Source organism: Paralichthys olivaceus, chromosome 19 (assembly GCF_024713975.1).
Source record: "Paralichthys olivaceus isolate ysfri-2021 chromosome 19, ASM2471397v2, whole genome shotgun sequence".
In the NCBI taxonomy this organism is placed as follows: domain Eukaryota; kingdom Metazoa; phylum Chordata; class Actinopteri; order Pleuronectiformes; family Paralichthyidae; genus Paralichthys; species Paralichthys olivaceus.
Genome location: NC_091111.1, coordinates 8,237,527 through 8,249,863, shown reverse-complemented (window position 1 = coordinate 8,249,863; position 12,337 = coordinate 8,237,527). Strand labels below are relative to the sequence as shown.

The window sequence follows — 12,337 nt, the reverse complement described above, 5'->3', positions numbered from 1 at the left end:
ATTTATCTGTTTCTACACAGAAACATTTTCCCCGCCACTTTTTTCCCCATGGTCTCTCCCTCAACAGTTTTGTATAAGAGAAGGTAACATTGCTCAATTTCATGGTCTGATGAGCCTCTCATCGGATGAGGTATCATACTGGCAAACTACATGTCAACTTAGTTATGAGAAGAAGGGGGGGGGGGGGGGGTAATCAATTAGTTTCTTGTACTAACTGGTGTGGAAGACTGCCCACTCCATACAACTACTTGAGAAAAAAGAGACTAATGCTATTCCTCAAAATATGATGCTTTTATATTTTGTCACAAACTGGGGCTGAAACTTATGCTCAGGCTTTTCAGATCTAAGAGCTGCAAATCCATGTATCAGTGAGGCTCAAAGTGTACAGTGTGACTGGTACTCAAAGATACTCAAATACGAGAAGAGAAAAGGAAATGACTAAAGGAGCATCACCCTGGCTTTAGCTCACTTCCACATTTGAAGAGGCTCCTCTTGTGTCATTGCATCCACACGCAATTGTTGCTGCAAAAACAAGTTAACACACACAAACCTACACACACATACACACACAGTGTAATCACAACCACTGAACTGATAAAAAGCCTAACAAGCCTGTTCAGTTTTGTAATGCACCAGCACCATCCTCACTGTTCCTCACCATGAGAAATTCTGAACTGTATCCTCACATTATTCATATAGACTGCAGACTGACATGCTTCCCTGCTAACATTTACGGCATCCTGGGAAGTGCAGTTCCTCAAATCCTGACGTCGAGGATTGCTAGAAAAACCATGAGATCCTTTGTTGCCTCCCTCTCCAGTTTTGTGTCAGATGTGATGAACAGAGAGCAGGAGGACGCATCCACAACACAACACACTGTTGTCATTTTCCTTTGCCGGAGCCGAGAGGTTTCTTATTTTGGATTCATGGGTAGTTTCTTAACATCTCACGGTTGTATCTCTGCACAATCGCTGGAAAACTTTCCATTTGGAGTTTCAAACACAGCTCAAATGGATGCATTCAGGAGCAGAAAGTTTCTACACTCACTATTAAAGTACAATGAGGGCAGGGGGAAGAGATCAGGAATGAGAGCCCTGTTAAGTTTCTTCCTGAATGGAAACACATTTTCAAGTGGAAGGAGAATGCAATTCAGATTTACCTTGAGTGGCTTGGGCCGTGTGTATTATATGAACAGAAACAGGCGACACTGTTCATGTAAAAGGAAGAAAAAACTCTTATCTCTTGTTTGTGAAAATGTTACCGCTCCAATTGCCTATTGTTCCCAGGGGCAATGACTGGACACAGCACAAAGAAACAGACAAAATGTCCTTATACAGACCACACTTTGTGCTGCACACTGTTTGACCTTTCTGCTGATTTAGCATGTCCTTGTGGACAGCGTGCTCTGCTCCAAGACAGAGACATACATTGCCAGAGCGGACGTTCATGTGCACTCCAACCCATTCATTCAACAAGAAGAAATTACATTTTCCGATTGTCTGCGAGCGAGACAATGGAAGTACGCGAGGGCATGAAGAGGATATGTGGAGACGCACAATCATCTCAGAGAAGAGCCCACAAACTTGCCGTTGAAATTACATTTTCAATCACACTCAGAGACTTTTGACCTCTGTGGGCTTTGTTTTTGGCACTTTAGCCGTTTTTCAGGGATCTTGAGCCTGGCTTTTTGTTTGTCACATGCATTGAGTTTCACATTTTCCTGGGAGCGCAATGCTGCTGTATTAATTACAACTTTAATTGGGCAACATACAAGTATACAAAGTTAAAAATATCTTAAGTGTGCACCACATCTCTGCAGGGACAGTATGTCCTCCCAGGAAAATTATGCTGTAAACAAAGAAAAAAGAAACATTTAGATTAAAAAGAGAATATAATTTTCCCTTATTGGTTGTATCTGGGAGCGCTGAATTCTAAAAACGTTTTTCTTGGTGTTAAACACTTATGAAGAGTAAACGTCCTACCTTTGGGGATCCCTTTTTAATGCTGTTGGGAATTACTTCATCTTTCTGTCATCTCATCATTGTCTGCTTGCCCATTTCATTAGATTTTTCATTGTGCGCTTGTGATACAACTGTGCTGTGATTAACAGTTTGCAAATCACAATCCAACTTATTGGCTTGAAAGTGATTTGGGAGCAATCCCCCAAAAGTTAATGAAGCACATTTTCAAAAAAAAAAAGCCAAAAAAACCTAGGATGTATAATCAAGCGAAAATTAGAAGCTGCTGGTGGACGAGCAGAATCCACATGGGTTTATCGGTGAGTCCACTGAAGACAAAGAGAGTGAAGTGCAGCCTAATGCCATGATAATTACCTGAGAATACTCAGACTAGGCTTCCTGCATGTGAAAGCTGGATAGGAGCTATTAATGGCACAGAATTAATGGTCTTGGAAGACTTCATGGGGATTGGAAGCTGTCATCCACTCTGCTGCTCAGAGGAGTCGGACTCATACAACCTGTTTAATTGCCACATTTCAAGGTTGCAATTATATTTCTATAGCAGTAATTATACAATCCCATCTTAAGTTTGTGCATTTAAATACACTGATGCACTGCTCACATACAGTACATGCTGATCTGCTCACTTATGCTTGAACCATAGACTGTATGTAAAGACATCTGCACTTGCTCCCACTATCCAGCGATCAAAGCCAAAACATCCCGGATACAAACGCCATCGTCTTCGAGTGTGGTACCAGAGTCTCTGCAGGGCTGACAGTAGCAAAGCCCTGCAGATACACAAGCTTCACCAAACATGAGTCGATCATGCTGTTTCACCCCATTTTTATATTTTCTCATCAAAACCAAACTTATCAGAAATGTGAACACTTGAACAAACATCAGCGAGATAAGAACTACCTAAAATGACAGAAACCATCTTTGAGAAACGTTTTCTTTTGAAATATTAGTTTGGTCCATGTCTGAATCACTAAAATGGAGGAGGCAGGGTTTATGAACTATACTGCAGCCAGCCACCAGGTGGTGATCAAGAGAATTTGGCTTCACTTATAGTGAGCAGTCATTTCCTCCATCTTTATAAGCATTCTGTGACATGAGCACCAACCCTCCAACTTGCTCACACACACACACACACACACAAACACACACACGTTAGATCATATATAATAGGATTGCAGGCAGTTAAAGTGCTTCTTGTACCGACATGTCTATTCAACAACCTAAGGTTAATCAGCGGAGGCAGAACTACACTCGACAAGATTTGGATTCTTTAGATTTTCAACGTAGAATATTTTCTTGCATATTCAGGAGTCGTTGTTGTGGATCCTTACAAACCATTTTGAATGTCAACATTAGAACTTTGACTTTTCTGTTTGTTTTCATTGGGCTCTCTGGCACAAAGTAACCTGTAGTAATTATAGAATCTTATGAACCAGATTGCGTGAACTTTGAATATTCTATTTCCTTGACAGAGATAAGTGTTATAGTAATTGTTGTTATAGTATACTTTGTAAGTTCTGTTGAAAAAGAGGTGTCAATGCCAGATCTGCCTACTTATGAATTTAATACACTAGAAAGTTGCATCTGTTTCATGACATCATATCCTGCCCCCACTCTCCACTGTTGCAGTGACTGAAGTTATCTCCTCTGTGCCTGTCGTGATGTGCCTTCATCTTAATGTGATGCACACGGCTCAGTTCAGAGGTGAAATGATGTGCAGGATGAGAGATCAGTAGCTGCCTGTGAATAACCTGCCAGTCGCTGAGGGCACTGAGTATTGTGTCTTTCTTTTCTCTCCCTCCATCTCTGGTCACCTCAGTTGCTCCAGTCACCAGTTTGATTCATGTATTTCACTGTTGCCTCTCCCTGATTACTGCCCCAGTCACTCCTCCTTGCTCCCCACTCTCATTGTTCCCATCTCCATTTGTCTCATCTTATCTCCCACATCCTTTTTCTCCCGCAACCGTTTCCCCCCTCCTTCTTTCTCTCCCTCTCTCTCTTTATCTTAACCCCTCCATCTCCTCCTCATCAGACACACACACAGCGAGTGATGCACAAACATCATCCCTCAAACCTCCAATGAGTACCTTGTTATCATCTTGTCCCCACAGCGCCTTTCTGTCTGGCTCCTTCTCAGCTCGGATTCCGTCACTAATGGGACCGCATCATTTTCGACAGCTGCAATTCCTCAGCGCTGACAGAGATGTGGTGCAGCTCAGAGAACACAGCTCAGAGGGATTGTAGACTAATGCCTCTGTCTGATTTACACATTTACAAAGGCCGTTTTAAAACATTATTTCTCTTCGTGCCAGGGCTGTATATGGAAATGCCGCATTGGCCTGTAAAGACACGTGTTTGTACAGCTTGCTCGTCCATGTTGTCCTTTTCAATCTTTCGTGTCTTCGCATTGCCTCATCTCGCTGTCGTCTGAAATGTCATTTTTTTGTATTTAAAGCGATGCCAGACGCAAACTCCATTTCAGAAAACCTAATGCATCACATATTTATGAGATGTGAGAATTCAGCGATAACAGACAGATGCTTTTTCAGGAAGCTGTTCAAGGATCTGACGTCTTAGAAGTTTGCGTATGGCTGCTTAGATCTGTGGAAGAAAAGCTGAGTCAAACTTCATGAAAGCTTTAACAATAACATATTGGTTTTTTCGATCCCTCGGCCGGCTAATTGTTTCGACTGGGTCATACAGGGCAACAACAAAGACTTCCAGAACGCCAATCTGTTATTTCTTTTGATTGCGTTGCTTTACTAAATTTACTCATTTTTCGTGAGTGTCACTTTCATCTTTCTCAAAAAAGGGGCACGCAACAACTGACTTTCTAGTGAACCAGGACAGTGTTTGAAAACAGACACACACCACACAAACAGCCATCACTGCTGTTTTCTAAATTATGCTTTGTTATTCTGCATTTTGAAAAAGCTTAATAGTAATCACATGCACATGTATCCACTTATCGGAGTTATTGGATGCAGTCATGGCTCCTTTTATCCACACTGACTTTCATGAGATCGCTTTGTAAAAAGATTTCCATTCTGTGTTTTCAGCTTAATCTAATGTAAGTCTCCAGCTTTAGTTAGAAAATATCAAGTGTTGGAGTAACTGCAACATTTCAGAATTTTATTACATAAGTTCACTTTTTATTGGATTCTTTGCTGAATTACCAAAGGGAAAGTCACAAAAGTTGGTTCAATGCATTTGAGTTTTCTGTTTTGCAACGCACTATGGATTCAGAGTTATTCAATTAGCTGCAAACTGAGTTATATATTTGCATTTTTCAGTTGCAGGTTTGAACCATGACCATGAATGAATGAAGTATGAGGATACTCAGGTGCAGTGGTTGCCACTGCCACCCCACAGTACAACCCAGTCTCATCTGAAAATGTGTAATGGCTACGTTGGTCCACTTGGAAAAACGTAGACATCTCACAATTTGGCCTGAAAAAATTCTGAGATGTCTACGTTTTTGACTTCCCATTGATTTGCATTGGCCTGTGCGCAAGTCACGTGACTCTCAGGTAATAATGTTCTGGGTTCAAACCCTGGTTTGGCTGTGGCCTTTCTGTGTGGGGTTTGTATGTCCTCACTGTGTCTGCATGGGTTTTCTATGTAGATATGGCTTCCTCCCACAGTCCAAGGACATGCAGCTGAAGTGGCAGCTCTAAATTGGTTGGAGTTGTGAATGTGATTCGTTTTTTTGTTTCTATACATGGGCCCTGCATTTCACTGGTGAGCTCAGTGTCAGCAGGGATTAGCTTCACCTCCCCTGCGACCCACAAATGATCAATTGTAAAGCTAAAAAATTTGATTTTTGACTCAAACCGTCAACTGGTTGCAAAAATGTAATTTGTCATACCTGGACTGATGAATCCTTAATAGCTTGAAAAAGTATTAAGGTTTTTGTGCCTTTTCTTTTACATCTGAGTGGCACCTAGAAGGAATATCTTCATGTCCAGTCTTGAGATGACATATGTGTGTCGTTTTATGGAAGTCTTTTAATAAAAGTGGTGTGAAGGTCTTTTTTTTTTGTTCTGGGAAGGTTCAGAGCCAAGCTTCAAGAAAAATGTTGAAACTCATCTCCAGAATCGGTCTGGCCAAGATGGTAGCACCACTCGGAGAGAACATTTTAATTTCCTATTGGCGAGTGTCGGGTAGATCACACAGTGAACTGAGGAGGGCTGTGTGTTGAAGCTTATCGTGTTTGAAGAGAGGCAGGTACACTGATCTGTGTTAATAACGTGCTGGTAAGAGCCGCTCAGCCAGCCAGCAGTTATGGCCTGCCAGTGTATTACCAGTGACACCACAGATCAGACTGCATTTGGCTCCACTCAGCCTGCACTCATTAGAGCAGACATCCTACAGGAGACTGTACTGGTCATATACACACTACCCTTTAAAGTGTGGTCAAAGAGCATCTGCAAGAGCCTAACAGACAAAGCTTTAAAGCTGTTATCAGATAAGAGACAGTAATGTATAATGTTAGGTAATACACCAGAGCCCAGGCTTCTGTTTTATGTATTTTACATATTATTTGGCTTCAGTTACACCAAAACCAATGGAGGCACTCTTGTGAACAATCAAAGAAAAGATCAAATATTCCATATGATGTGTTTTCTTTTACATCAGTCTCCATAGTTCAGAGAGATGGCTCTCATTAGACTTCAGTTTCATCAAACGTCCAGGGGCGTCCTGTTTATTCCTCACTTACAGGATCTCTGGCTCATTGGTGATTTTACTTTAATCAGGATTCGAAGGAAAAAACTTTAATTTATTGCTGTTGGAAAAAGTCTCTGAGCTTCTTGGAGCATGAACAGAGCCGCAGCGTTAAATATTTCAATAAACAAGTAAATCTTAAATATTTCATGGGCAGAATGATTGATACGAACTGAAACTGCGTTATGAAACATTAAAGGCTCTGTGTCCATCTGAACTATACAGATTCACTGGCTCGCTCTGAGCTCGGCTTGTGTCATGGCCTCTGTAGCCATATTTAAGACAGAGCGCCGGAGAAAAAACAAGCAACGCTGTCATGATTGTTAGTGCGCTCATACATCATGGGAGGAGGCAAATTTGCTTAATAGGAATCTGTTCTCTCTCTCCCAGGCATTTTCCTCTTATCTCCCCCCTGAACACTCCCCCACTACTCCTTTCTCACCCAACACTGCTCTCTCTCTCGCTGGGGTGAATACAGAAGAATAACAATGCGTAGGATTTCAAAGGGTGGATAGAGAAAAGAAAAAAAAGACGTTCAAGCGTGTGGGATGTGGCCAAGTGGAAAAAAAGCAGATTTCTCCGCAGGGTTAGGGACTAGTAGGAGATGGGTTTATCTGGGTCCGAAGAACATCTATGGCTCTCCATAGAGATGCAGCCCTGCAAAGTTTGGCTTGGTGAATGTACTGCAGCTCTGATTCACTCTGATAACACTCTGTGCTCTTTAATGGTGTTCAAATCCCAAACTTAATTATTATGAGACAAAATGGAAATGAACTCCATTATGAAAATATTACTGCGTATTTGCCCTTCAGTCATTTTGGTATCTAATTAAATTTGTTTTTGTCTTTGCCTGTATTTCCCAAGTTTGATTTGAAGTAATATGAAGAGATAAGATATCATATAATAATAACATTTTTAGAAGCTATATTTTCAACAGACTTTTACTGCACACACACAAAGTAGATCCCAATGAACTGCTGAGCCATAATAGCACAAACAAGTTTAAGAAATCAATCCATCCATTCATTATCTATACCACCAGAAGTAGCTAATCTAGCGGATGTTAGAATGTCCGACTGTCCCTAAACGCACCACGTTGGAAGAGTGACACAGACACTTGGATGACCACACAAGCAGTATGGAGGCATGTTGTGTTTATTCTGTTGTTTCATTATGTCTGAAGTTTTGGTCACCAGTTACTTTAGTTGTATTGGATTCTGCTCTAACACTGTTTACCCCAGAGACTCCTAAAGTGTTTTGTGCACTCAAACACTTCACCCACCCCTCCATCGGCACAGTGGTGAGTAGATAATGAGTGAATTTTCATTTCTGGGTGATTTATCCCTTTAAGGGCCCCCGAGGGGGCTAGAGCCAACCCCAGCTCACATTGGAAAAAAGGAGAAGACAAACAACCATTAAGGCTCTTATCAATCTATCAATTTTAGAGACTCCAATTAAGTTAACCTCAATCTGTAGCCGGAGTACTCGTAGAAAACCCACATAAACATGGGGCAGAACTAGTGCAGAACACGCAAAGTCCACACAGAAAAGATCCCGAACCAAGAACCTTCCTTTTGTGAGTCAATGGTGCTAATGACAACATCACCATGCTGCTCATTTGACAAATTCATCAAACATGATTTGATGAAACACAAAAACAAGCACCTCACCTTCCTTGGCAAACTATACTGTAACTGAATCACTGCTCAAAAGCATATACCCCATTTATTTCCTATTGCGCTGCTACAACGTTGGCAGATTGCAGGAGACAGATAAAACAAGAATACTCAAAACATATGTGGCAGGGTTTCTGACATGTACTTCTTAAAGTTGGTAAGTTTCCCATAATGCAACTTCAGTGTCTTTTGCTAGATCCTTCCTGCCTGATAAATAACCACATCTATCAAACTTTGAAATGCAGGCTTATCTCTAAACATCCATCTTGCTGTGTCACCAGAACCCGAAAACCATACATTTACTTTACTCTTAATGGCAAGAGACAGAAGATTCATGAAGTCTCATTTTTATTCCTGTGCTGTCACATTAATGCTATAAATCAGATCAGAAACAGATCAGCACATCTCTTGATCATCCTCTATCCAATGTAACTCCAGCACTTGTAGAGCCTGTTGATCCGCAGAACGTCGATGTGGGACATGCCGTTTCTCTGGCCCATGGCAACAGAGGGGTCAGGGATGGGGGTCATGGTTTCTGCTCTAAACCTTCCAAAGGCGGTTCTACAGATATAGACAATAGTAATGGGACACAGAATTATTCAGAAAACAAGTTTAGATTCAGACTTCGTTTAAGTGTGACATTTCTGCTCTCTCTTACCTTCCATAGTGCATTACAGAGGAGTAGTCATATGGGGTGTTGAGATTGTTCGTGTCCATCTTTCGGAAGTTGTAAGTAAAATCTGTTGAGGAAAAAAAAAACTATAAGTACAGAATAGACAAATAAATAGATCAATCCAAATCAATTGACAATGAAGTGAGGATCTTACACTCATTTATGTTGTCCCAGTTGATTCTGATGTACTCGTCGCGGTCGCTGCGAGTGTGCTCGTGGTAGAAGCCGAGCGCGTGCAGGACCTCGTGCTGGATGATGCCGCGTCTAATGCAGCCGTACCTCTGCAGTGACACCACCTGCTTGTCTCCAACATGACCCAGCAAAGAGGCGCAGCTAACAGCAGACAGAGAGAGACGGAGATAATTAATATGCAATGTGCGACTTGACATTTGATTAATACAGTAATGAAATTTACATTGTCAGCCACCCTGTGCTTACATGCTTAAACAATTAGTTTTCTGATGGTGTTTAGTTGGGAGCTGAGATGAGGCTGTCAACTGCGGATGTGTGATACTATAACAAGAGAGGACTGACAAATGTTGGAGCAGCATTTTTTGGGGAGGGGGGATGAGGATCAGAGCAGTACTTCCTGCCTTATTTAAAACTCTGTTGTACACTCCTGCCTGTCATATTTTTAACCTGATGCAAAGAGCAGCAGCAATATTTGATCAACTTCAATCAGCATACAATCTCACAGGAAGTCATCTTTACTTATGTTACTGTGCAGTATTTAAATGAAATGTTACTGTCGCCTTATCACCGAAAACATATTGATTCGGATTTGGTTTTCTGATATTTATTGCTGAAAGATGCTGATAATAAATCCGGACATTAAATGAAATAATTAATAAAATAGTTATTGATTATTATTAATGATTGACCTGTTCAGTTGTTCCATAATGCCATGTGTGTTGCGTAGGAGCCGTTAGACAAGGGCATTTAGGGCTACAGCCATGAATGTTTTATGATTTAAAAAGACGTGTGTATATGTATGCATACTGTGTACTGTGTGCGAGTGTGTGTGCACACATGCGTTTGTGCACAGTTGCGTGTTTCTATTCATACTTAATTCCACTCATGCATGAAAGCCCTTGAAAAAAATAGGATATTGTTGATTTGAAATTTGATGACGTTCTGAATCCTGTGTGTGTCATTCAAACAGCTGATCTACTTCACATTACATTGGCACATGTGTGTTTTGAGAGAGAGAGAGAGAGAGAGAGAGAGATGTCTGGTGGTAGCTATCAAACTAATTCACTGAGGCAAGACTTCAAGGCTTTGGATATCAGAAGCTTTTTGAGAAAAGAAAAAAGGATAAAGGCACCAGGGAAGTGGATAGAGAGTTATCTAATGTTGCTGTAGCAACAGATGATTTGGAATGTTAGAACCAGCTCACGTTAGTGAAGGAGAAGAGAGAGATCTTGAACTAGCTAGCAAGTCTGGCTCAGGGGTTCTCAAATGTAATCAACATTTAGGAAAACATCTATTATCAGGTCACACTTTTATATTTCTATATCATCATGAATACGGCTGATTCTAAGGCAGACAAGTGTGCAACGGAAGAGACAGATCCTCAATGTTAACGTATACAATAGAGAGAGAGATAGAGCTTGTGAAAGAGTGAGAAGAGCAAAATAGGATGTATTTTAAAACACAATGCATTTAATTCAGTGTGGATACGGTTTTTACTCTTCACTCTGCAATTTCATTACTGCCCCACTACTTTTATCTCTATATTATAGTTGTATACTATATCCTATACATGCATGACCTACTCCCTTCACATGCGAGTTGTTTGGTTTTTGACTCACCCGTATCTTGGTTCAAAACTCAAGTATGCCCTCTGCCTAATACGTGGGACAAAGCGAATGCAGGTTTTCCATTCAAAGTCCTTCAGGGCGGTCACAATCTCTCTCTTCTCAGAGTCGTCTACAGTTGTGAGTAAAAGTATTAAATCAGTAATATCATCCACTCAGTGACGTGCCAACATGCACAATCCAGTTTCACCACTGTGTTCCCTTAAACATTTAAACCCACCGTATTTTTCGCTTAAAAGGAAAGGGACTTCCACGTTCCCGTTGGCAGACTTTGGCCACAGACACGTGTATGATTTAGCAAAACACTTCATAGCGTTCCTCGTCCTTGGAATCAGCACATCTCCTTCCATCAGAAAATCAGTAGAGCCTATTACAATAAAGGACAATTATGAAAAAGTATTAGTCAAATCAAGATGAGAAATTGGTGCGTCTCCAAAAAAACATGGCTTCCATCATGGAATGTAGAAAATCTGCGCTGATATTGTGAGAAACGAATGTTTCCTTGCCGTCTATGTAACGTCACGATTGAATACTCACCATTGTTCATTCTTAGAATAGTTGCAGTGATGTCTTCCACGTCAGAACTGTCCACTGAAGTGTCTAATGAAGAGAAGAATAGCATAGTCATACAGCTCAGACATGTGATGCATTATAGAGGTTACTTAGACAGTACTGGGAAAATGTGAGCATAGGTTTAGTCACTTACCATCATCAGCACCTTGATCCTGTGGAAGTGGAAAAAAAACTTTACTTTATTGAAAAGAATTTGAACTCAGTCTAGTGCAAAGGACAAAGACAGATCCCCGAGCGATGGGAAATGTTTCATTCATATAGAGAAGCATTCAAAACTAATCTCAGTGCATTCTTTCTTACATTGCCTTGGTGAGCATTGCAGAAGCCCAGGAGCAGCAGGAGAAGAAGAGAGCTGCTGGTTTTAAAGTCCATGTTTGGAGTTCCAGATGTGAGTCCTGTTGAAGCCCAGTCGGGGCTGAGTTTATATGCAGCCTGTCAAGGTGTGTCAGTGTACACAGATTAGTGGTAGGGGTTCACTGGGCTCTGTCTTCAACACACAGCCGATGGGAGTGCCCCGCTCACCACGGCCTGCTATTTCCACATAGGGATAATCTCATTCGGGGGGGATTACAGTGGCCACAGGCTGCTGTCAACTCGCTTAGCATCAGATTTCAGATGAGGCTTTTTAACCAGCAGGAGATCTGGGTCCGTCCCAAAGTTAAATCCCAAAAATAGCAGATACAACAAAAACACATATTTCCCATTAAATATTTGTGGCACTGAGATGAATTAGACTCTATCTTTTATTTTTTCTAACCATGTTTTCTTCTAAACAATTGATAAGCATCCTGATAATTACTTTAAAGTGTCATATCTAATGTTAACAAACATGACCTTGTTCCATCTTCTGAGGTTTTGCTGCTTTTCTTTGTCACATTCATGTATGACAGTAAA

The 12,337-nt window shown here is 41.1% G+C and overlaps 2 protein-coding genes across 3 annotated transcripts in view; one reads left to right on the top strand and one right to left on the bottom strand.

Moving 5' to 3' along the window:
• The window catches only part of LOC109632544 (MAM domain containing glycosylphosphatidylinositol anchor 2a), a 240,666-nt gene that overhangs the window by 100,820 nt on the left and 127,509 nt on the right, over positions 1-12,337 (top strand). The gene's annotated exons all lie outside the window — the stretch shown is intronic.
• On the bottom strand, positions 8,712-11,955 carry LOC109632545 (low choriolytic enzyme). Its single transcript, XM_020091882.2, has 8 exons — positions 11,744-11,955; positions 11,577-11,595; positions 11,408-11,470; positions 11,091-11,237; positions 10,865-10,982; positions 9,208-9,386; positions 9,039-9,120; positions 8,712-8,941 (listed from the first exon to the last, which is right to left on the bottom strand). Exons 1-8 carry the CDS (start codon positions 11,813-11,815, stop codon positions 8,800-8,802), a joined length of 822 nt encoding a protein of 273 aa, XP_019947441.1. The 5' UTR covers positions 11,816-11,955; the 3' UTR covers positions 8,712-8,799.

Bases quoted from the DNA above. Each gene is read 5' to 3' on its own strand.
- LOC109632545 (XM_020091882.2), bottom strand. From the start codon at position 11,815: ATGGACTTTAAAACCAGCAGCTCTCTTCTTCTCCTGCTGCTCCTGGGC. The intron at 11,238-11,407 runs GTGAGTATTCAA...TTATTGTAATAG, and splicing joins TATTCTAAGAATGAACAATG to GCTCTACTGATTTTCTGATG. The intron at 9,121-9,207 runs GTAAGATCCTCA...TTTCCTCAACAG, and splicing joins CTGGGACAACATAAATGAGT to ATTTTACTTACAACTTCCGA.